Below are 26,100 nucleotides of genomic sequence, written 5' to 3' on the forward strand. Positions count from 1 at the left end.
TCAAGTCTTCACACAACCATGATTAAGTATAAGTTGTCTGAAAAGTCTTATTCTCCTGATTCTGTGCAAAGCATTTTAGGATCCTCATATCTCTGCAACAGCTGTTGACACAGAATTAGTCCAGAGTGTTTTCCACACAAAAGCTCCTACTACAGGCCTTATCTTCTGGGGCGGGGCAAAAACACCACATTTCTACCATGGTTGCACCTCTATAGCTATGGTTCAGTATCTTTTATCATCATTCTTCATTTTGTTGTAAAGTTGTACAGTTACCTTTCAAAGGAGACCGGGCTCATGACTGTAAAAAAAGAAAGGGTTGAAGAACCATAAACCTTTTAATTTTGGCAACATGTTTTTCGCGGGGTGTCTGAAAACAGGTTAGTTCCTCTGAAGAACTTTAATGGCTTAAACAATTAGTCGATTAGTTAAGCAATAGAGAATTATTTGACAATTAATCATTACTACCAAATACTGATAATCTTATTTTAATTCATTTTTCAAGTAAAAATACCATACATCCCCTTCTTCCAGCTTTTCAAATGTGAGGATTTGAAGCTTTTATTGGTCTTATGTGATAGTAAACTGACATTTTATTGATCGATTAATTGAGAAAATAATCAGCATATCCATCTATAATTAAAAGAATTGTCAGTTGCTGCCCAGATAACCACACACAAATGATTTCATGCATGTGTCCACATGAATACAGGAGGAGGAAAAGAGAGTGGAGGGAGATCTTCAGGCCTCTGAGGTGCATAACAACGTGTAGGGAATGACAGAGGTAAGCGGGCCTCTCCTGGGACAGGGGATTAGTGTAGAACCATTACCTTAGCCTTGTGAATCACTGTTAATGGCTTCAGCGAGAGAGTAGTACAGAGGTAGGACACATTTAGATTGAGACTTGGGGTTCTGTAACTCTGCACACTGCAGCATATTCCTCCTGTTAGTGTGGCACAGAAAGGACTCTGACAATTTAAGATTGTTTCAGTCCCCCATCCCGAGCCAAAATGAGCAATACACCAGCAGATCCTTAAAAATTTATTGAAGTTAATGTAAGATGAAATCATAAGTGATATAAGAAAAGAAACACAAATAACCCTTGCATAGATCACAGACCATGCCTTTGTCATCATCTGACAAACTGAACACATTGTAGCATAATCCTCGGTAAACGCAACATGACAATGACGGCTGGATTAGATAACACAATCAGAGTTTGGTTTGCTTGTGGATGAAAAGAAGAAGAGCAGAAGAGTTCAACAGTCCTATTAGCGAATTTTTGCTCCGAAACGTCGCTACTAGCAATTAAATGTGCGTTCCTGACAGAGAAGACAAACTCATAGCCATCACACTTCAAACACAAACCAGATCTTTTCATTGAAAGTCACCTTTGGCATGTGAGGTACACAATAATCCCAGCATTTGATCCTGTTCAGTGCCTCCTCAGCAGGCAGAAAGCAGTCCAGTATCGAGACCTTTAGCAAACAAGAACGCCTTAAAACCAATGTGGTACAGAGGAGGGTGTGTGGCGGCACAGGCCCTGTTTAGACATGACAGGCATGTTTCCCACAACACAGTATCACTACAGTCTAGACTGAGATAAGAACGGGCGAAAAATGTCACTTGAGCAAGCGTTTCAGTCCTAGAATAGAGATAGAGTTTTGAGAAACTAGCCCTTAATGTCCTTGCTCACATTCAGAGCCTAAGCGAGCACAACCTGAACATCACGCACAGACGCCGAGTACGGCTCAGATACCTGACGTCGTTTTAGTGATGAGGTCAGCGCTAAGGTGCTTTTTTTTTTTTTTTTTTTTAAAGAAATCCAGCAGAGGACACGTTTCAGGACAACTTCTGAACAGGGCCTTTCACACGAAGCCTTGGTGCAGATGAAAGCAAGGGTTTCTTTTTTAAAATGATGCAACCGTATTATAGTTGATCCACAGTTTGAAAGGCAAAGCTCATGCAGTCTTCCATCGACCATGCAGTTTTTTGCGATCAGTAGGTTTCTGTAGAGATACATTATAGCAGTAGGTTCAGCAGTGGAGATTGGAAAAAATGTGAACATGGTGTTTGAATGAATCCTGTTTTTTTTCTCTTGAAACCAAAAAGACAAACCATATGTTTTTTTTTTATAATAGTACACTTCTTGTCCATATCATTTAGTGTATAGCAATTGATCATAATACAGTAGTTTCATTATCATGGCTTGCCAGAGGAACATATTGTCTTTGATATTCCAGTATATGGCATGTTCTTCCTAAATCAGTCATGTTACAGTGCCTCCAAAACAAAAGGAAAATAAAAACACACATTAAAATTGTTTTTCATACGTAATTGCAGTATATAGTGGTTACTTTTCTCTATCTTACTGTAGCTAAATTGCATTTTGTTCTCATGACATTTCATGTTTTTTTTTTCTTAGTTTAATTAATTAATGTCATTTTTTAAAGATCTTCTCATTTGAGTTTGTTTGCGGAAGCATAACATCTGACAGTAAGCGAAACAAATGAATATGTAAAAACAATTTAGGCACCTTCTCTGACTTTCACTCACACAGCTGATCAGTCCAGTGCACTGATAGATCTTCTCTCTAAGTGCATTATGGGCTGTTCCTTTGGGACTGTCTTATAAGGTTCAGCCTTTGTTCCTGACTGCAAAACAACTCGAGTCCGACCTGGGTGGTTAATGGGGACTGCCACTATTACAAAGCCTATATTTGGACTTTTATTGTATTTTTTTAACGGGTTTCTCTCAACAAAATGTCATCTCCTACACTGACCTTACAAAATCACAAAACAGAGGGTAAGAGGTTGGTACATAAACAGCCCTGTTGTGAGTATCTGTCAAGTCATCGCAGTTCCTCTGACATTCAAAATAGATTTGTTTTTTCCTTGTTTTGTTTTGTTTTTTACAAAAAAGCATCTAAGAAACAGGTTATCTGTTATTCTATTGCTGTTAAGAATGCATGTTTCTGTTGGGTAACTGAATGCATAGCACCATCCATACATGCCCTCACAGCGCAAGTAGCAACAGTACTGCTAATGTGAGGGGTGTCATTTGTTTTTTCTTCAACTCACGTTGAACTGTTGCATGCAGGACATGTTACACACATCACTACTTTCAAGCATCAGTCAATTGAGAAACTCGTGACCAAAGCGAACAATTTTCTGATAGCTGCATTTATGAGATGACTATAATTTCCTTGTATCATCCTATATATAGTATTAAATATATGGTATTGGGTATTATTGGTGTCCTTCTGTGTGAGAAACCCTATACAAGTTGAAGATCCCTGACACAAATGTGTCTTTTTTGCTCTCATGATAAGTTACTTACATCTAGCAAGGCTCTTGAATATTTACCTTGCCTGAGGCAGACACTCTTCAGCAGTACAGTACAAAGATCAGTTCCAAATAAAATAACAAACACTGCCCTAAACTAACCAACCAGCCACCAATAACAAAACAGTTAGGAACAAGAGTCATAGAATGGAAAAAGTCTTGCCCAAAACAATTAATGACGGCTTCAGCCTCAGATAACATGTGATGGTAACAAGACAACAATGGTAGTCCTGTACTAGCACCACAAAGGATAGCCATTGCACCAACAGAAACAACTATGACATTCAAGTAGCACTGCAGTGGAGCTTTTTTTCACAGGACCTTGTCAGGAGAGTGCTAAATTGAAAAAACAAAAAAGCATACAGTACAAAATCTTACGATCATTTGAATGAATTCATCTCAATACTGAGTGTAGATTGATGTACAGTAGCTGGAGATTTTCAAGTAGTCATTAAAATTTGTCCCAATCTATCTGCCTGTTCGGGACAATGTGCTGAGAAACAATGCACTACATATGAGCAAGCACAGTGGAAAAAGAAAAATATCTAACTAGCAAAAATGGTTCAAGCAACAGAACAAAATGACTGTGCAAAAAGACGGGCTGCACTTTGGTGTGCATCATAATGCCCAAGGATTGCAGTATGTCAGATTTAAAAACTACATCAAACTTCTCTGCTCTCTCCTAAACACGCATTGAAACACATTAAGGTGTGCTTCTGTGACACAACGGTAACTTTTTATACCATTGTTTCAAAGAAACTAACATATAAAACAGTCAATCTCATCCTGTTCGGAGAGTCAAGCAATCTCTATAAACACTCTCTAGATGAATGTTCTGATTGTGCGTAGCTTTAAGTGAACAAAAGGAGCGGGATTCTGGTATTCACTATTTGTCCTAAGTGCTTGTGTAAAGGCTATGCTTTGGGACTCTCACATTCAATATTGCATGACTGCAGTTTACACTTAAGGTTCCATTTTGCATTATGGTATAGGAAGCCCTGCATTGAAGCTTGCAGCTCAGCAGCAAGTTTGCAATGACCTCACTGAGGTAGAGACCCTGAAAGGATGCATGGTGCATGAACAAAAACAACAGACATAAATAAAATATGTTGAAAACCGATGAATATTCCCTTTTGAATTGGATTGGTAAACATGCAGAGTACAATACATTGCTGCTTAAGGGCATAATTAAGTGCATGGAAACTGGGTTGTGCATGACAGCCATGGATCATCTTTTTTTCTTTTTTTTCCTATTTTTTTGACCACAATCATCTGCTATTTCTACCTTGCTTATCTGGCATTCATTAACATCATAACCAACAGTGTACCGACACTAAAACAGAAGGTAAACCAGCTCCGCTCAACCTCACAAATACCATTGTACACAGAGGCACTTTCACTGGTCCTGTTGGTGAAAGGGATAAAGGCACTAGCAACTAATGTCAGAATAATTCTCTGTGATATGAAGTGAAATTTGGTAACGATCTTTTTCAGTGGATTCCGAAAAAAAAAATGGACTAAAATTGGACATGGAGATGGAAGCATGACTAATAATATGTTAACTTTTCTTGTTCAAAGAAGGTCCATGCACTGCACTATTGACGTAATACTGTAATTGGTGCTTATTATGATTATATGCATTTTTGATAATATTTATTCAGTTTCTTTGTCTACTTTTAAATTAGAAACTCTGCATCCTCAAGGTGGGTTTGGATATATTTGATCGCAATTCAGAAACATCCAGAATTTGATTTCCTTAGTTTCCCTGACAATAGGGCACTGCAGAGTGCCTGAATTGCAACAAGCTGTATACTCGTGTCATGCATTAAATATACCATGATACAAAAGTACCTTAGTCAATAGACCATAATGCAGGTTAATTTTTTCATGCTATGATCTCATTTATGTTCTGTTCCCTTAAGATTTAACATTCAATTTCTATACTTCTAAATGATTAGCATTTCAAATTAAAAACTCATCCAGTGCACTCAGTATGAAAACAGATGAGAAGGAGGGGGATGGAGGCAGATATCCAAAAGAACATCCTTTCCATTATGTGAGATATGTCTCATGCATGCCGATATCAAAATGGGAAGTCTCTTATCATGCTCGTGTGAAGCTCACTTTATCATTGTGCTGTGTTGCATCTAAAGGGCATGGCATTGAATCACTTGGTGATATCACAATCACAGCATCTGCTGGAAAACAGCAGCATTGCGGATGTCCGTGAAGCGAGTAAGATCACCATCTGTTTACATCCAAACAAGAGAGATCAGTCTTCCTCCTATAAGGTGCTTTGCTGAATAGTAGATCCTCTGTAGGGAGAGAGGAGAGAGAATGGGGTGGGGGGGGGGGGTCATCTAACTTCTTGGCGCTTACCACTTGGCTGCAGATGCTTGCATGTCTCTGCAGACTTTTCTGGTGCATTGTGCAACTTGCTGAAATGTTATCTGTACTCCATGCATAAGATTTTAATTATCACGCCATCGTCTGATAAGACAGCGTGTGCTCTGCATCCTCCAGGGAGCCATGTATATGCGTAGTAATTGATGTTTTATTTTTGATATACCTATATATTTGTAGGATCAGAAGAATTAATTATTCTATCTACCTGTCATATACTCTAACAGCTTTGTTTTTTTCTGTTTCCTTTCTATATAGCTGAGCATAGTTGTAGGCCTAATGCCATAGAGCGCTATGGGGAGGTAAATGAAGCTTTCCTAACTGATGGTCTACTCCACATATGACAGTCCCATAGAGATCCCAAAGTTCCTAAGTAGTGTTTAAACATCTGTTAGCAGCTTGCTTTTATTTACACAGTTTTGGTTGGCTATAGTGCAATTGCCAGTTCTGAGGTTTGCCTCCCTAAAGTTGTCGATGCTATTGTTTATGTCTCCATCAATCTCCATGTACTCTGACTTGCTGACGGTGGATGAACTACGGCGACTGGAGTTGGTTTCAGAGGGGATGTTGGGATTACTGACGTTGAGCAGCTGGGCCTGCTCTTCTCCCTCAGTCTCCCTGTGGTAGAAGTAGTTGAAGTTGGACACAATGACAGGCACTGGGAGTGCAATTGTCAACACTCCGGCGATGGCGCACAGAGATCCCACAATCTTGCCTCCTATAGTGACCGGGACCATGTCCCCATAGCCCACAGTTGTCATAGACACAACAGCCCACCAAAATGCATCCGGGATGCTGCCAAAATAGGATCCGTGCTCCTCTGCCTCTGCAAAGTAGACAGCACTGGAGAACAAGATGACTCCAATGAACAGAAAGAAGATCAGCAATCCCAGCTCTCGCATGCTGGCCTTGAGGGTCTGCCCCAAAATCTGAAGTCCTTTGGAGTGTCGTGACAGCTTGAAGATCCTAAACACCCTGACCAGACGGATTACCCTGAGTATGGCCAGAGATGTTGCCTGCTCCCCCACCCCTTCATTGTCTGGGTCTTCAGCCAGCTCGGTGCCAAGTGTAATGAAGTAAGGGATGATAGCCACTATGTCGATCATGTTCATCATGTTCTTGAAGAAGGCCGGTTTACTTGGGCACGCCAGAAAGCGTACTATCAACTCAAACGAGAACCAGATTATACAGAGTGTCTCAATGACGAAGAAGGGGTCAGTGAGGATATTTGGCTTGTAATAAATAGTAGAGTTCCCCACTATTCGAGCTGTTGGGTCCTCTTTCAGCTGTGGTAAAGTCTCTAAACAAAAAATGACTATTGAAATCAGGATCACCATCACAGACACTATGGCGATCCCTCTGGCGGTACCTGAGCTTTCTGGGTGCTCAAAGAGGAGCCAAATCTGACGCTGGAACTCCCTCTCAGGTAAAGGGCGCTCTTCCTCCCTGATGAAACCCTCATCCTCACGAAACTTCTCCATCGCCTCCACTCCCAGCTCGTAAAATTTAATTTCTTCTGAGAACATATCCAAAGGGACGTTCACTGGTCTTCTCAGCCGACCCCCAGACTGGTAATAATAGAGGATGGCATCAAAGCTGGGGCGGTTTCTGTCAAAGAAGTATTCGTTTCTCAGGGGGTCAAAGTACCGCATCCGCTTTTTGGGGTTGCCGAGCAACGTCTCTGGAAACTGGGAGAGAGTTTTCAACTGCGTCTCAAAGCGGAGACCGGCTATGTTGATGACCACCCTCTCGCAGCATTCGTGGTCATTGTGGTCTGGAGGATAGGTGTCCTGAGGGTGGCCAGGCACAGCCGAGGTCTCGTCCATGTTATCTCCCGCTACCACGGTCATTTTGGGGGGAGGAGGAGGAGGAGGAGGAGGTGGAAGAGGAAGAGGAAGAGGAGGAGGAGTTGTGTTGGGATGTTGGTTAGTCTGACTGAGCAGGCATTCAGGTCCGGGGGAAATTTTCCACTCCTCAGCTTCCCACACCCCTTAAATTGTTGGAGACGTCCCCAGATACGAGGGGGCTGGTTGGCTGCTTTGCCTCAGTGCGGCTCCACTGCGGTTCTCGCTGACTTGACCATTGCTGCTCTCCAGTGCATCTGCTGCTGTTGTTACTGCTGCCTCTGTCACCCAGAGAGAGAAAGAGGGAGAGAGGTAGAGAGAGAGAGAGAGAGAGAGAGAGAGAGAGAGGGAGGAAATAATGGGATCAAACTGCCAAGATATTTGCTGGCTCAGCATTTTCTGCAGTTTATTTATTTATTTACTTCTCTCAGCCTGCAATTAGTGCAATTATCCAGTAGTAAAGGTAAAAAAAAAAAACACATTACCTCAAGGGGGAATTTCTGATATTTCCACAATTTTGGCATTTATAATCTCTTAGTACTACTGAGTTGTGAGTTTATGATGCTCTTACTGTAATGTGTGGTATTTTCTACATACTCTTTAAATTCCTATGAGTAATTCAATAAGTATTGTATCTCCTGTTTCTTTGTTCCACTCCTATGGCATTTCTATATGGGTGTTCACTTTAGTTTGTCATAGAACTGCAGTGTTTCTATGTCTTAAAGGAGCATAGCAGTGATTTATCCTACGCCACTCTCTCCAGCCTGAATTATGATGTGACGCATAACATTCGATACTGATATTATAGCAACTGATGTTTCTACATGCACACAGCCTATAGGCCTAATGCGAAAATATGCACAAACCGCCTTTAGAAAGAGAGAAAACAATACAGTAGTAGTATATTATCTTTACATTAACAGCAGCTGTCGATAAAAAAATTTTTTAAAAACCTAGCGATATCTGTTGATAAGTCAGTAGTTTCGAGGCTTACCGTGGGTTGATCTTGAAAGGTCTTGAATGCGTCTTATCCTCGAGTAAAATCATCCAACAGCAGGGCACCAGTGGCTGTCATGTGGCAACTTTACATTGCACCTACTAAAAAAAGGGACCTAGAGCCTTAGAGTATTCACCACCGTCCTAACTGTGTCCGTCACAGTCAAAGCAAAGGTCTAAACATCTTTAGACGGTGAAGCAATGCTGAAATAAAACAAGATGGAAATCAGGTGAGTCTAGTGAGGAGAGCCTGAGATGGAAATGGAGCGAAAAGAGAAGAATGCAAAGCTGCAGCGTCGGTAGTTGCTTGCGCGGCGGCACGGTGGTGTGAACAGCTTACAGTATACCGCAGGAGAAAATCTTGCGCTGCAGTTCAGGGGGGGAGATACATTAAGGGGCAACAAGCGAGCAGTTGACATTTCCAGACATCACTGCATCAGCAGAAATCTGCTGCTTTTTGCGAGTAGACAAGATGACGGGCAGAAATGTGTTTCAGAGCGGCTCGGACAGCAGCAAGGAAAAGAGAGGAAAATAATCAAAATGGATAGATGAGAGACAGTCAGGTGCAGCAGCGAGGTCCAAATGTTTTCTCGACAATGCCAAGCATGTTTTGCTGTGCATTTTTTACATGCAAGTGCAGGGGAGGTGAGCGAAAAGAGAGGAGGGGAGAGGAGAGGGGATGGGGAGGGCAGCAGGACGAGGAGGAGGAGGAGGAGTTGGAGGGTTTCGACGCAATGCAGACCGGCTCTACTAAAGCACGCCGCCAGAAGTTCTCCATACACCACAAAAACAAGAGCGCTTGTGTGCCAGCATTGGCGCAATCAGACTGCAAGGAAGGACAATTTGTTAAAAAAAAAAAAAACCTCTCTATCCAAACTGTGTATCATCTGAAATGATCTGCGATTTAAAAACTAGTCTATCATCAATTAGTGAGAGACAAAAACACTCACCTTTTCATCCTACCACTCCTGGATTTAAGGATTTACTCGGGCTTTAGTTGGATGTGTCAAGGACTGGTGTGCGCTAGAGTCTCTGAGCTAATGTGAGACCAGATTTGATTTTGTTTTTGTTTTTTTAAATCATTTTACTAATGAGCAACGAGAAAGAGAAAAATCGTGAGCACTGTGTTTGCAGGGCAGCTTGCATCCAGGCTGTGCAGGTCTCATGTCCAAGATCTGATACTTAGTGATACTGACTGAGTTATAATATCCTCTCAGTGCCCATTCATTACTACATTTGGCCTCAGACGCCGAACAGATATGAGACAAACGCTGGGAATTTGGCTCAGCTTGGTGTTTAGTGGACTGATGCTCGGCAGAGGACAGGAGGGGGGTGGGGGTCAGTTTCAGCACAAGCACAGCGCAGATGATTGATTCACCTCAGCAAACCACAAATCCCCCCAAACAAACACAAGGACACACTCAAGTTATTGCAGTGAAATATCACAGTAAGCAAATAATAGGTTGCATTTGTCCACTGCTGAACAGCGTGTAGATGAAGTTTATCAGGGCCCTAAAAACCGAGAGGGGCAGAGCTGAACTGACTCAAAACAACTGGTGTCTGACTTTCTAAAAACACACATTCAACACAAAATCAGGTTATCCGACCTCTTATCTAATTTGTTAAAATGTTCCTCCAGCCAAAAAAATCCCCTTCATTTATCACTATGGCATTTTATTAACTTAATTGCTTTTGTGCCACGACAACCCTGTTTTTCTCCACCATTCAGCACCAACAGAGATACAGTGTACTGAACTAATTAGGGGGCATGGATTTGAAATTCTTACACAAATGACTTGCTGTTTGCCTCTGAATCTGACCTGTATTCCCAAAATAAAAAAAATAACCAGCGTTTTACGTTTTCTGATTCATAATTTATTTATAAAAAGGATTAAGTTAAGTTCACATACATGTTTAAATTAGAAAAATAAATATTTTATTACATTTAAAATTTCACAATGAATTCATGTCATGCAGACGTTGCAGTATAATGCGTTTGGCTATGTTGTTTACAGCGAGCTGCAATGCAATCTGCATGTTTGTAAGTTGCGAGTCTAACTTTGCATCATAAGCTGCACAAGAAAAGGGGAAAGTCAGATTTACAAAAACTCTGTATATACACAAGGCTTTTTATACAAAGAAAGCGTGGTCATTTATAAAGCCTACACAAAAGAATGTTGTTTTTCTCTACTGATGATACACAAAGTGTCCATTACGGCAGACTGAGCCTTTTCCCAAGCGTTTCCACCGTGAGGTCTCTGTAGGCTACATCACTGGCAATGCAAGAATAATCCGTGAGAAAATGATCCAGTACTCTGGAGAAGAGAATGCCACACGTGTATTTTGTTGCGACTCTGAGGGGAACAACGAGCTTCACTTTAATCATCTGCCTCCTGCAAGTAAGCAGAAAACAAAACCCACTATGTTAACATTAGGAGGTGAGAGGAAGCAGGCAGGCATCTGGTGAGCTTAGTTCACCATCACAAGCATCCGGATACATACTGAGTCAAAGAGCAATGGTCTCGGGGGCTTAAGCTTAAATCAGCCAAGGCCAGCTGCAACAGTGCAGAGATACTCGAGCTAAAGTGTTAATTTTGCTCTCTGTAGTTCCTGAGCGGAGGAGTTGTCTGCAGGGATGTTTATCATCCACAGAGTGGCGCTCCCAGCTCACTTATTTTGGCCACTGCCAGCTCATTACAAGCTCAGAGGTGTTTTCTCTCATAATTATGACATAGCACTATTAGAATCGTGAGACTTGTTGGTTTTATAGGATAAACTGTCCTGTGATTACGGGATGTGTATCATATAATTGTGGGTTTCTGATCTCGTTATTATGAAAAACAGCTGAACATAGCGTCCTAAATGTTAGAGTTTCGGTTATGGCAACAATCTGTAAATCGACACAAGCCACTATACGAGGCTTGCTATAAGAACTGGGAGCAGCGGCCTAACAGAGACTAACCCGCCTCAAACCCCTTTGCAAAGTAGGTTTACATGATGTCCAGCTGTGTGTCGGGACTGCATGATGCGTAAGAGCAAAAGCTTCTGGTGTTTACGCACGAGAGGTAAACAAGCACCAGGCTGCTCATGGCTGTAGCAGCAGCCACCTCCCCCCGACACACGCAGGCATATGGCCTTATATAAACTCAGACTTAAACGACAAAAGTTTATTTTCATGGTTTATGTGTCTGTGTCGCTGGTTCGCCGTGCGCTCCAGTGCGGAATGTTGGTGGCCTTGTGCGTAATTGGCGCTTTGACGCATGGCTGAGCTCTCTTTCTTACTTTATCCGAGCCTTTGTGATAAAGCAGGAGAAGGGAGGCGATTTTTCTCAACAATAGAGGACAAATGCGTGGTGTGCTCTGCCAACAAAGGAAAACCACCTGCAAACTGTCACCAGTGGACTGTTTGTATTGCTGATTTTACTGCTACATTGAATCTATTCCGGGCGTTTTTATTGTTTGTATTTGAGGTTTCACGAGTATAACGCTTTAGTCCACAGCTTATTGTTTGTTGCTTGTTTGTTGCTTTAGTCCACAGCTTATTGTTTGTTGCTGTAACCCCAGTATGACAAAATATGATAAGTTGTAGTAGTGAGAGGAATGATTTTCTCATCTGGTGAATTAAGTTGAAGTGAAATTGATCCATTCCTCATTTTTAATATGAATATCCGAGGCTCTACGTTCAGGAACCACTATAGGCAGCGTGCGTAAAACACCTGCAGCATCCTACATGGAGAAGCCTAAACTGTACATCCACTAGAAGACAACTCACCAGGGGGGGGAAAGCACATCGTCTTTATACATCTGTCAGTTTCCCCGTGTATTCCTCCAGTGGGTTTATGTTTGGATATGTCCAAGTTTCCCGGTCGTCGCTTTCCTGAAAGGACTCCGTTTTGGCGAGCGACTGGTTACTTTTGTTTGAATCACATTCACCTAGGGAGGGTTGTTGCTGCTGCCCGCAGGTCACGTGAACGTACTGAACATTATCCTCCTCCTCGTTCTCTCTGTGGTAGAAATAATTGAAATTTGACACTATAACAGGGACCGGTAAAGCTATGGTGAGTACTCCGGCGATGGCACACAGAGATCCAACGAATTTCCCCCCAATGGTGGAGGGACACATGTCTCCATAACCAACTGTGGTCATTGTCACCACAGCCCACCAAAACGCATCAGGTATACTTGAAAATCCAGACTCGGGGTCTTCTGCTTCTGCAAAATAAACCGAACTGGAGAATAAAACCACCCCGATTAGCAGGAAGAATATGAGCAGTCCCAGCTCCCTGAGGCTTGCGTGAAGCGTTTGGCCGAGAATCTGGAGACCCTTGGAGTGCCTGGAGAGTTTAAAAATCCTGAAAACACGGACCAGACGGATGACCCTTAGTATGGCCAGAGACGCAGCCTGCTGGCTGCTGCCCTGATGTTCTGCGAGATCAAGGCCCAGGGTGATGAAATACGGAGCTATGGCCACAACATCGATCAGGTTCATTAGATTTTTAAAGAAAGCTGCTTTGCTGGGACACGAGAGAAACCTCATGGTGAATTCAAAAGAGAACCACACAATGCAAAGTGTCTCCACCATGAAAAACGGGTCTGTGAATGGGCTGGGCGCTTTGCCGTGAGCGCTTCCATTGACGTTGTTGTCCAGCCCTGCAGAGACTTCTCTAAACTCGGGTAATGTCTCCAAGCAGAATATAACAATGGATATCAAAATGACCATAACTGACACAATGGCGATTATCCGCGCAGGTCCTGAACTCTCTGGATACTCGAACAGGAGCCATAACTGGCGTTGAAACTCATTGGTGGGCAGCGGGCGCTCCTCTTCCCTCGCCAAGCCCTCATCGTCTCGGAAAAGCTCTATGGCCTCTTCCTCGAGTTCATAAAACTTTATTTCTTCCAGGAAAATATCCACAGGCACACTCACTGGCCTCCGCAGCCTCCCGCCCGACTGGTAATAATACAGAATGGCATCAAAGCTCGGCCTGTTCCTGTCAAAAAAGTATTCATTTCTTAGCGGGTCAAAGAAACGCATCCTTTTACGCGGGTCTCCCAGGAGCGTGGTGGGGAAGCGGGAGAGGGTCTTTAACTGCGTCTCAAAGCGCAGACCGGAGATGTTGATGACCACCCTCTCGCTACACTCCTGGTCCGCTGGTTCCAAGTCAACAGCGTCTTGCAACAAAGGAGTAACGACCACAGTCTCATCGTGGTTCTCCTGGGACACCACAGTCATCTTTTTTACCCCTCGGAGGGTAAATCCGTCACTCACCTCCTTGGTGCCTTCTTCTTGCCTTCTTGCCCGTGCGACCTCCCAACCCTCTTTCTCATGCAGCCGCCCGAGATTCAGGCAAAGTCCCTTTTTTGCTCCGAGTCCCAACAGTTTTTACTTGTTGATATCCAAAATCGTTGTGCTGTTGTTGATTTACACCGTCTTTTTGTCAGATTAGTGCCTCTGAACTGTCAACTTTCAATGGTGCAGACAGATCTCCACTTGCATATACCGATGGTTAGAGATGGCTATCATATTCACACCATTTTAAACTCCAAAGCCCTCCCCAAGTTGGAAGACCAGATGACACTTGCTGCTGCTGCTGTCTCTCTTACACTCGCTCACTTCACTGTAGCAGTGCAGTGATTTCCAAGTAAATACATAGCCTTAAAAATGTAATCTGTTGAATTGCAAGTTAATGCTTTTTTAAAAAAAATATCCAATTTCAAAGTCCTCAGTCTTGTTTTGTTCAGAGCAAGGTTGTCAGATCCAGAGTCTACTCAGAAATAGAGTCTCTCACCCTGCAGGTCCCTCATTCATGAAATCATGGGGCTATTCTTGTCACAAGGGGAACCTCCAGGATCCAGGCTGTGTCTACTTTGGGTCACAGCCCACAGTTTAAGAAACAGTACAAGTGAACGTGATAAATAGATCTAGCTTGTTAAGTGTACTGGTGTTTCTCCTTCCTGCAGCCACATATTAAATGTGTCTTGAAATAAATAAGATGAAATAACTTGAATGCTTATGGAGCACAGAGTCCCATGTAACCAGGGGCCCTCCTGGACCCAGCCAGTGGAAACTGCTGGCGTGACTGACACTTGAGTAGCCAGAGAGGATAGCGTCTTCAGGAAGACTCAGCCAAAATAACATTCACCGTTCATTGCACTTAAAGGGCTCAATTGTACAACTTGGAACATGGGGACCCCCATAAGACAAGTGACCTGGCCTTGGGGTCACTGTAGGTGGGAAAAAAACCAGCTGCAAGTACTTCCAATCTTATTAGTTCCTCTTCAGATTCTGCAGTTCAAGGTCTACTTTCTGCCGCATTAGAGTTTAATTTTTCTTCTACTCTTCAAGATTGAATGATAAAAAGTTTGTGGCCCAGGTGTACAGTGTTGGGTTATAAGTGCACTGCAGCATTGTGGTCTATTTATAGCTCAGTTTTTTCCGCTTTCATTGCCTTCATAAAGCTGTATCAGTTATGTCAGTCATGGCAGTTGTAGACGGAAGAGTGCAACAATAATAGCACAGGGGTGGTAATCAGTGTTACTAAAACCAACCTGGATGGTTTGCATTATTACGTAGATGCGGGCAGTCTTTGGCGGGTATAACATTCCATCACAAACTTTTCTATCTTTTTTTGCAGTCAGGTTAACAAGCACAGTTTCCCAGAGAAGCACTTTTTTTTGGCCTTTCCATTATTGAACAAAGGGTTGGATTTCAGAGTCAAATGCCAGAGTGGGGACACGGTGCCGCCTGCTGCTAATGTGTTAGCATATAGCATTCACCAAATGACTGTCTGGGTCAAGTCAAGGTGTCAGGCCTTGACCGTATCCAAGGAAACAAACAATAACAAACAAGCTGAGGAATGGACAAGTGACTCTTTTAAATGGGTCAAAGCAAAAAAAAAAAAGAGAATTTAACATGAATTCGGAAACAGTCAAGATGTTCAAAATTCAGTGGTGGTGTTTACACCCTTGTCATATTCTCTTGTTTGATTATTTAATAGCCATATAGCAATATTTACTGTCTGCTCTGTTGCCATGTGCATGTCTACACCATCCGTACATTTCTTTGAAGGTACTGTATCTGGATGTAGACAGATATGCATGTATGTGCATGCTTAACAGTGACTGCATGTAATGAGACGTAGGCTGGGAGACACATGCCATAAAGCCTGCAGGGTGCATGAATGCTGACAGCGAGGATCCTCCCATCGTTATTAATGGCCCGACCTGTGAATGCAGGAGACCCCCATGGTAACAAGATACTGTGGATTCACTCACAGCAGGGAAAATGTCTGCTTTCTCATCATTCTTCAGGAAAAAAAAAATATTTCAGAAAAATCAGTGATATTCACATCGACATTAATATCATCATGATTTAATAATTGTGATAATATGACAATAAATACAAGTATCAGGAAAAACAAACAATTTCTAATAGTCACAAATTACATAATGAAAAAGATCCATTATGACTGCATGAGTTGACTGAACAATATATAGTCATGGTATAAATAAAATAATTATACTATGAAAATTGTCCTAATAATTAATCACAATCACAATGCTTTGATATTCTGAAACACAATAATTAATTCTTTAAAAGAAGCCAATGTTTATTAGCATTTCGATTAACTGCACTCCATCCTCTGAAGCTTGTCTTTGTCTAAATATAGACAGGATGAGTTTCCTTCCTAACCCATTACAGACGTGAGGTAATCACACAACCAACTTGTGTCAGTGACTCCCCCTTGGCTTCCACCTCCTCCTGAAACCCCAGGCCAAGTATTTACAAAGTGTGTGTGTATTTCTGTAAGTGTGTATCCGGCATTGCTATTAGTACGATTGGTGAATGGACGCATGTGCATATCATGTTTGTTTGTGTGTGTGTGTGTGTGTGTGTGTGTGTGTGTTATAAATTGAAAGAGGAGTTTTTAGAAGGTCAGCCACGCTAGTCAACAACTCCTTCAGATCATATCATTCTAGTGCCAACTACTCTGGCCGAAATGAAATAGGGGGCATTTGACCCAGTCTTGACGTATGCTCTAGTGATGACAGCGACTCAGACACTGGAATGAGTCTATAGAGGTAAAGCTATATCTGGGAGGCCTCTGATTCAACCCGCTTTACATTAAGTCTGCACACTCAAGATTTTCATCAACAATCACCAATAACTCATTCAAATAACATTCTACCAAATGACCTCAGAAGCAGTGATTTGGTGTTAATAGTTTTCACAATATGATTTTATTTATCATGAGATGACAATATTTGTGGTAGCTAACACTTAAATATCACTTAAATCTGGGTTTATTAATTACTGATTAATGCCAATATTTACATGATATGTAAATCAATGTGATTGTGTTTTGATGGATTAGCAAAAAACAGACATTTCTGTCTGGCTAGTGTCCTACCTGATTGTCTGGAAAATGTACTATATTAGACCTGCAACTAATGATTATTTTCATAATTAATCTGCAGATTATTCTCTTGATTAATCCTACCAACAAGTCCTTGTTTATGCTGTTTATTGCTTGTTTTGTTTTAATGTGTAGCAGGTAATAAAAATGCTGTTGAAACAATGATTTTATGTAACCTAAAAAACATTACCTTTGAACCACCAGTTTCTACCTAGACACAACAGCCTGACCAGTACTGATAATGATATTTGACCATTAAAAAAATCTATTTCAGTTTAAATTAATTTTGCCTATAAATGTATATCATAAACAAATACATTTTAAAAAGAGTTCTTACATTTGTTTTTTCTAAAACCCTTGATACAATATGAACCAGGGTGGGATATTGTCAGTGCTGTATTTTTGTGGCATTTCCTTACTTCAGTTTATAGTTGACTATATCTGCAATAAGCTAACACTGGCCTTTATACCAGCCTAGTCAGGGTGCAGCTCTTCTAGACACCTAGATGTCTTTTGGCCTACAAATTACCAGCACCATAAGATCTACACTTTTGTTGCCCCTATATAGGAATGTGACAGTGGCTACCTTGAGTCTATAAAACAGTGACAAAATCTTGTAAGCTTCTTATGCTGTGGAGTGAACTTTGTATAGATCACAGTGTACCTTTTAGTCTTCACTCATCAGCCAGTGTATATGGCTGAGATGTGAGGAGCGTGTGCAGCTGCAACTAATTAATAGTGTGAAAGTTTTTGCCTAATAGAGTCTAAGCTGTGTTTATGCCGTCCCCATTACCCGCTCTGCATGGTCTCCTCACCCTGAGGTGTCTGAACCCAGGGCTTCCACTCCTGAAAGCAGATACTCCAGCCATGCTCCTTGCCAGTTCCTGGGTTTTGATAGCCACCAATTTTAGCCTGCTGTCATCTGAAGTTGATGTTCATGTTTTTGCTGATAGGTAACAAGGCATGCAGCAAGATATGAAACTGGACACCTCAGATCCGGAGGGCAGGTTTCCTTGGAATTACCTCCTGTCCCACGCCTACTTCGGATTATCATTTCACTCCTTGATCAAGCCTTTCCCTTTTTTAGTAGACAGTATCGTCCAAAGTCCAGGCGAGGGGCAACTGCAGGGGAGATCAGTTCACAGAAGAACCACACATGGGTTATTAATCACGGATGACTTCAGAGGCCTCAAAGTTGAATTTTTATTGGTAATTTCATGTTTATATGATTCTACTCTCAGACTCTACTGTCTCGGGATTTGGTTGCACAGCCACCTTCCGGCTGACTGAGTTCCTGTTGACTTCTATCAGTACCAGTTTATGTGTGTGAGCTGTCTTCACTCTCAAAGTGCTGAGCCTCAACCAGAGTACTTCCACACAACATTAGCAATACACAGGGTTTGATATATCTATAGTATCCCTACTAGAGCAGGAATTATTATTCAATTTCATTCATTTTGATATGACACAGTGGTGCAGTGGTTAGCACTGTCATCTCACAGCAAGAAGGTTCAAGGTCCCTGCTTCACTTTTGCTTTTTATATAGTCTAATCAATCAATCAATTAATGAATGACAAAATAATCAAGAGATTAATCAATTATTCAAAAAATTGCTAGTTCCCACGCCCTCATGCTGCTGTGGTTCAGCACTTGACTCTGAGATACTGATCAGAGCTACAGTCAAAAACACACAGTCCTGCACACAAATAAGTTATATGCTTGGTCATAAGTTGTTTATATTACTCCTACACCACCCAATGTTAACACTAAATCATGATGTCATTATTCCCAACTCTGCTGATGGTCACATTAACAATGCGTGAATTGGATTACTGGCCTTGTTGGATTGAAAAAAGCCTGTCCAGCAGCCCATCTGTGCCAAAAAACAACTGAGACCGAAGCCACCTGGTGATGGTTTTTTAAATGTCTCTCACACAAGTTCAGTCATAGAGGCTCAGAGAGGTTAATTATTACATTTTCTGCTGACACTAATGTTTTCATTGTCACACACAGTAGCTCTTATTCTGCAGATAGATTTCTATGCTTTACCTCCTGACTGGTTTCTATTCTTGGCAAGCTGTTGAAGACTCTACAGCCAAATCATCAAACAACATTTTCCCTGTAAAAATAATTTCAAGAATCATTTGAAGTAAGTACAGGTTTTCCTTTTTCTGATTATTTTCTTTACAGGAAGAGCCATGTTTACACTGGCACGCACAAGGCCTCACTTGTTCTTAAGCTCAGTTTACTCTGTGTTAACTCCAACATTTTCCTTTTTTGCACCTCACCTGCCATGTCTTTACATGTTACAGTGAGCTCTACAACGTAAACAGACTGTTGAACCGTGATATTAGGTCAGGCCGAGGCCCGTGCTGACCATCTGGACTGCAAGTTGTTGCCATGTGTGTGATAGCATTTCTCAATCCATAGCTTCCTTGAAATCCTTAAACTCATGCCTGCTCGTTAATAAATCTTTCATTACTTCCTCGTGTTGACAAACAAGGCCAATTCAAAGCATGGAGGCCGATTTCACTTCCTGTTTTCTGAATTAATTTCTGTTTATTTATTCTCAACTGCTGCTACTGTTGGGGACTTATTCATTTGGTTGTGTGTCAGTTGTGTAACTAACTTCAATTTTAACATGACTGTTTTTGAGCACAGAGAATTTGTGGATTCCTCATGCAGCTGCTGGTTAACTGGTTTTGAGATGATGACAGCACATGCTGAGTTGAACTAATCAGGGTGAATGCTGTTACCATCATAGTTGTTATGTACTCATACATTACTTTTCTCAATTCACAACCTATTTTAATGCAACAGTTATCTTCCATAAGTCCCCTACATACAGAAATAAGAGGTTTGTATGAAAATGGAGCCGTAATGTGTTCAATATTTCATATGCAACCAATATTTCTCAGGAGAGATTGCATGCTTCAACCACTGTAAATACAGCCCAATAAACTAGGCCTATAGATTCATATTAAGAATTTATACTCATGTTTGTGTCCGTATAGATGCTGTATTTTCAGCTTTCACCAGAGCTGTAATTGAATCCAACTCAAAGAGCAGCCCTCTGCTGTGGAACCTTAGAGACTCCTATAAATAAACAGGCAACGCTCCTTCAACACTTGCCTATATGGCACATGGAATGATTAGCTCATGGCAAGAACCCTCTGATCTTACAGTGTGTAGCCACAACTATTTTCTGTCAGCTATGTGCATTGCTTAACTTGCGGAGTGTGTCAAGAATGTGGTCTCTCAGGAATTCACAAAATTTAGTTAGCCTATACTGTATATTGGCTTCACGTACCTTTGTAAATGAATGTTGCTGCAACAGAGTAATTTGTTACAGCAGTTAAAACAAAACACTTGCGTGTAAAGGGAATATATAGATAGGTTAGTATGGATACAGTGGTAGTTATTATTGTTGTATTAATTATACAGTCACAAATTACTGTATGTTACCATACAGTAAGAGGTTAGCAGGACTGTCATGTAATGTCTTTAGGAAAAAAAAACCCAGGTGACTTATTTACTAAGCAAAAAAGTTTACATTTTGTTAAGCAATATTTGACCACTCCAGAGCAGACATTTGAAACACAGCTCTGATAAAGTGGCAATAGTCATTGGTGATCCTTTACTTGAGTAAAATACAAGTGCAACAAAGTATAAAAACTCCATTACTATATCAGCAAAAGTGTCAAAGTAAAGGTATCTCTTTGGCAGTAATATGTTCCCTGTAAATTATATATTATTTCATCTGACATTATTAAATTGTTAATACTGATACAATAGGATGTGAGCAGCTTGACTTACCTTAACCAAGGATGCCATTATCTCTGATGTCCATTGCAAAGAAAGATGCTCCTTCAGACTGCAGAACTTGCTTGAGAATCATCATGTCAAGTTTAGTTCAGTATGACATTAATCCACTGATAGCTGCATGTACATCCATGAGTTTAGTGCAAGCAGGGACTGCTGATAGCGATTTTGGTATACTTCACTTTCCAAAAATATGAACATGAATGTCAACAAAAGGGCTAACAAAAAAGTTGTAGCCAACAGCACAATATAACTTGCTGAACCAACACCATTGGGCTATAACTCCTGTTCCTTGAAAAAGTTTACATCAGATAAGTGATTACTTTTAACGTATTATATAATATAATCAAAACTGTGGTGGAAAACATTAAATTACACTGTCCTGCTTTTTGCCAGTCAAACCTGGCAACACTGGGCATTTAACATTGTCGTTTCAACTCGGCAACCAGGTGAGGCTGATTAACTTATTGTCTCTGAAAAACTATTCGGTTGTTTCTTCCGGGGGGGTGTCAAGAAAAGCTACGGTGCTGTGGTTTTACGTCAATGAAAAAACTGAAAGCTATTTAGCAGCGTAATTCAATGGAAACATTAGTAAGAGTTAGCTACTTTTCCATCCGTGTTTTCGAAAGGCGAACGTTGCTAACCGTTAGCTTAAGGCTCTCAGCTTTTAGGATTCTGCTGCAGAGAGCGAGTGATTGAGAAAAGAAAGAAGGATTAGCTGCTTTCCAAGTGATCCTGCGAAAAGAGGACGAGGTGGGCGAACAGGAGAGAACTGGACAGTGTCTGTGAAGTCGTTGGTGAGTGAGGACCTGAAGTCTGGTGGGAAAACGTAACGTGGTTTGTGCACACGTCGACCTCCATGATTGGGACGGTGGTCTTCAGGTACTGGTGGGTGAGACAAACACTCCCGCTGACTCTCTCCCTCTACTTCCTGATTGCATAATACCTGGTTTGACTGATCATAACGTGACTGTGCAGCTACTGATGTGATTATGTTGCTTGTAATTTGTCAAATGAGATTCATTGTTTGTTTGTATGTGTTTGTTATGTTATAGTCTGAGTAAAGGCCTTTTTTTATTTTGTTTTAACCTTTGTTTGAACCTTTACAAGGTGCTGTGAAGTTACCAGCTTTGTTACAAATATTTAGTGTGGATTATTTGATTCCATAGAAAAATGAGGGGTGTGTCAGTAATGTCTTTGATACATGCATTTAATTAGGAATACTGTAGAATAGGTTAGGTGTCCCTTTACTCTTAAAACAGTCTCTGCTTCTCATGGCATGCATTCAACAAAATGTTGGAAACTTTCCCTTGAGATTCTGGTCTACGTTGACATGTTTGTACATAATTCCTGCAGATTTTTTAGCTGTGCATTCATGCTGTGAATCTCCAGTCCTTCTATATCCCAAAGGTGTTTTATTGGACTTAAGATTTAGTGACTGGCAGGCTATTGCAGTGCACTGATCTCATTGTCAAAACCACTTTGAGACAATTTTTGCTTTGTGACATTGTGCATTATCATACTGGAAGTACAGTAGAAAGGGATGCACATGGTCAGCAACAATACTCAGATAGGCTGTGGCATTCAAACTATGATTGATTGGGGCCCAAAATGTGCCAAGAAAACACTCCTCTTACCATTACTCCACTACCAGCAGCCTTGACTGTTGACACAAGGCAGACTGGGTCCATGGATTCATGTTGTTAATGCCAAATTCTGACCCTACCATCTGCATGCCTTAGCAGAAATCCAGGTTTATCAGACCAGGCTATGTTTTTCCAGTCTCCTACTGTCCAGTTTCAGTGAATCTGTGTCCACTGCAGCCTCAGATTTCTGTTCTTGGCTGACAAGAGTGGAACCAGACGTGGTACTCTGCTGTTGTAGCCCATTCACCTCAAGGTTTGACGTGTTGTGTTTCCTGAGATTTTCTACTCACCACAGTTGTAAAGAGTGGTTATCTTGAGTTACCGTAGCCTTTCTGTCAGCTCCAAAAAGACTTGTCACTCTCCTCTGACCTTTCTCATCAACAAGATGTTTCCGTCTGTAGAACTGTCGCTTATTCTTTCTCAAAGTAGCCCATCTGGCACCAACAATCATACCACAGTCAAAGTCACTTAGATCACATTTTTTCCTCATTCTGATGTGCAGTTGAAAAACTCAGACTATTCTGACCAATAATAGGGATGCAACATAGGAATATTTTCATTATTAATTAATCTGCTTCGATTAATCAAGCTTAATCTGATCGATTCTTGGAACATACTCGATTGCACACTCTAGCTTATCTAATGTAATATCAAAGTGTGGTGGCTGTCATCTAAATAAATTTAGATCTGTCTGGAAAGGCCACTTCATGTAGTAGATGCATAGTGACCAGGCCAGGGAGTTTTAAGTGACAGGGGTAATTGAATTACATTCTGGCAGCAGGTCCAGTGTAGATGTTCTGGAAATAGGCCCTCCAACCATTACAGAAATTGTTTAATTGTGTGCTTTACTCAGTTTCCTGACTCAAAGGGATTCCTGGCAAACACTGACATAGTATCAACTTAATGAAACTCTCCTGGGAAACATGCTGACTTCACAAACTTTGTGGGTGTGCAGGCCCAGAGAACAAAATATTTTGTATCTGATAGTTTGATGTTATACCACAGAGGTGACAGAAAATGACCCTGCTACCACCTTAAAATTCCCTCCACATGAATCAGAACAAGAGCCTATGCACAGTATTGATAGGATGAAAACAGCTGTTTTATTTCTGTAGTTATAATTGATGCAATGACACAGAAATCACACATCAACTCAGTAGCAGTGGCTATGTTAAAAGGAAGTGGTAGCAGCATTCAGATAATGGTAGAGGTGTACATCACCAAAGAAACACCAAGATTATAGCTTTGATATCAACTGATCAGTTGAGTTTAACAGAATAAAAGCTCACCATATGTTATCAGACTTTTAGTTGAGTTTCAGGAAATGTTTATATGTAATAAAATCCCTGCCTCTGATTGATTTTCTATGAGAAACAGGAAATCCCTCATGATGGGCCTGACAGGATCACAGGCAATGAGGGCAAGGCACGTAGCAGAGAGAGCAAAGTTCAAAATAAATGAACTGTGATCTGATAGGGCTGGAAAATTACAGCCCTGTAACCTACCACATCAGAGACCTGTCTTGGATTTGTGGTAAATAAAGCTGCAGCTAACAATTATTTAGTTCTCCATTTACTGTCACATTCATGACTTTTTTACCATTTATGCTTAAAAACAATTGAACGTAAGTCTGTATCTTAGTTCTGACATGAAATATTTCTTTAAAGCAGCTTCTGCTGATATATTTATTTTGATAATCACACACACCTGCACCCCAAATGATAGGCGAATGACAGGTGCACAGAGAGCTGGTAGAGACAGAAATGGATAATAAAAACTTTATGGGACTTCAGATTTTTCCAAGAGTGAGTATCAATAGTTAATATTAATCAAACTTTAGCTAGTTAGCTGGTTAAATCTACCTTTCCCTCTCTTCTCTTTCTTTTTCTCACGCTCTCCCTCTTGCCTCAGCCAGGTACCACCATTGTTTCCACTTCCAGTAACTGTTGTTTCAAATTGAAAGCCGTCTGCAGAGTTACAGAATTGCATTTTCATAACATAGGAGCTGCAGCAGTTAGTTTTGTGGTTTGGTCATTAAGACAAGACGGTAAAGTTTACAGATTGTCACACTGTTGCTCCTGCAATGCTCTGTGTGTGTACTGTGAGGCAGCTAAAAAAGTCTAACAAGTTGTCAGCTGACGTTTTGTGAGTCGAATTGGTGTCCTCCCGGCAGGTGCATTGTCAACCATTAGGGAGCCTAGGATGGCAGCAGAGGTGCTAATGATGACAAGCGAAAGTCCAAGGATGTTGAGCATCTACCAATACTTGGCTGATAACAAGCTCATGATTAACACTGCACAGCCCCTAAAAAACATAGCAACAAAGATCTACAGCCAGGGTTAGTGAGGATGAAAACTAAACTCTGGACATATTGTCAAAACTTATATTGAGTGCATTTAACAGAGAAATTTACAGCAGTTATGAGCCTAATATCTGCTTTTTTTCTGGATTATTTTGCTTTGTTCAGATTTTGCAGTGCATTCAGTAGTTTTACTTGAAGGCTAGAAGAGGCTGAGCACGTGTTCTTTATTGCTTCACCATATCCGACATGCTGATGGGCTGCAGATGACCACTCTGTACAAGTCAGGCCAGCTGCCCTTGCTGTACACTCAGGAGAAGGCCAAAAGTCAGGGGGCGAGCTGACAGAGGGAGGGGCAGGTTGTCTCCTATTACTGCAAAGGCCGCCAGAACTCAGTCAGCCTTGTTATTCCCTTTCCCAATCCCTTTGCTTTCTGTATAACTTCACACCTGCTCCCCACCACCCCCATGCTTACACCTCACCACTTCAAACTTTAGGCCTGTAGCTGCCTTAGAAAAAAAAAGTGGGAACACAGGTGTGCGCTTTTAACTGGTGTGTGTGCTGTAGTGAGCAAAGAATGGCATGAAGTTGGTGGTGTTACTGCTGATCCACCCAGCGGACGGCCAACAGCTCCTGGGGGATTAGGCTAATTTTTAAAGGAGCAGTCATCCCTAAATCTCTTACTGTTGGTTATGAGCCTTTAATTTCTGGGGGGTTTCTAATGTTTGATTGTGTAATAAGCTTGTGAACAACTGGATGATGGCATACTGGGTAAAGCAGGAACAGTTTGTTGATTATCAGTCAACAGAAAATCTCCAACTATCGGTCATAATGGGTTAAATAAATAAATTGAATAATTAAGAAAATAATTGATTGTTGAGCTGATTAAGTAATGAAGTGGGGAGGGAATTACTCATACTACACATATAATCAAGTTTGAATTTGTTGCTTTCCAGGCAGAATTATAATCACAACAAAACTGACTAGTCCAGTATCCACTTTTGTAGTAGATATTTAACAATTTGAACACTATGTATATATAACATATAACTTGTAGTAATGCACTGAAATAGTAGTAATCTTTCTGTTGGAGATCAGAATCTTGTCATTCCATCCGGTGTCATATTTTGGCTCAGTTACTGAGACGTCTCCTCTGATGGCTCAATTAAGGTGGAAGGCTGCAGCTTACCCTGTGGTTTTTCATTACTAGCTATGTGGTGTAATACTAGTGGATCTTATAGCTCAAATTTTATGGCTAATCATCTGCCAAGGCAGCAAAAGTTACTGAGTGATTTGTTGGATCTTGGAAGAATGTGAACCTTTATTTGTTAC

General features: G+C 41.2%; 2 protein-coding genes and 1 long non-coding RNA gene across 3 annotated transcripts in view; 1 reads left to right on the forward strand and 2 right to left on the reverse strand.

Annotated features, from left to right (window-relative positions):
• The first annotated feature begins 526 nt into the window (after window positions 1-526).
• LOC108888527 (uncharacterized) overlaps window positions 527-26,100 on the forward strand; it is a 53,539-nt gene continuing 27,965 nt past the window's right edge. The window contains exon 1 of the long non-coding RNA XR_007813959.1: window positions 527-781. This is a non-coding gene — a long non-coding RNA (uncharacterized LOC108888527). The remainder of the gene's footprint in view (window positions 782-26,100) is intronic.
• Window positions 1,026-9,256, reverse strand: kcna1a (potassium voltage-gated channel, shaker-related subfamily, member 1a). The gene is made up of 2 exons (XM_018684532.1): window positions 8,583-9,256; window positions 1,026-7,869 (listed from the first exon to the last, which is right to left on the reverse strand). The coding sequence occupies exon 2, from the start codon at window positions 7,592-7,594 to the stop codon at window positions 6,125-6,127; it is 1,470 nt and encodes a 489-aa protein (XP_018540048.1). The 5' UTR covers window positions 7,595-7,869; window positions 8,583-9,256; the 3' UTR covers window positions 1,026-6,124.
• Window positions 10,454-14,340, reverse strand: LOC108888522 (shaker-related potassium channel tsha2-like). The gene is made up of 2 exons (XM_018684534.2): window positions 12,357-14,340; window positions 10,454-10,977 (listed from the first exon to the last, which is right to left on the reverse strand). The coding sequence occupies exon 1, from the start codon at window positions 13,815-13,817 to the stop codon at window positions 12,381-12,383; it is 1,437 nt and encodes a 478-aa protein (XP_018540050.1). The 5' UTR covers window positions 13,818-14,340; the 3' UTR covers window positions 10,454-10,977; window positions 12,357-12,380.

This window comes from Lates calcarifer, linkage group LG10 (genome assembly GCF_001640805.2).
Source record: "Lates calcarifer isolate ASB-BC8 linkage group LG10, TLL_Latcal_v3, whole genome shotgun sequence".
NCBI lineage: Eukaryota > Metazoa > Chordata > Actinopteri > Centropomidae > Lates > Lates calcarifer.

Bases quoted from the DNA above. Each gene is read 5' to 3' on its own strand.
- kcna1a (XM_018684532.1), bottom strand. From the start codon at position 7,594: ATGACCGTGGTAGCGGGAGATAACATGGACGAGACCTCGGCTGTGCCT.
- LOC108888522 (XM_018684534.2), bottom strand. From the start codon at position 13,817: ATGACTGTGGTGTCCCAGGAGAACCACGATGAGACTGTGGTCGTTACT.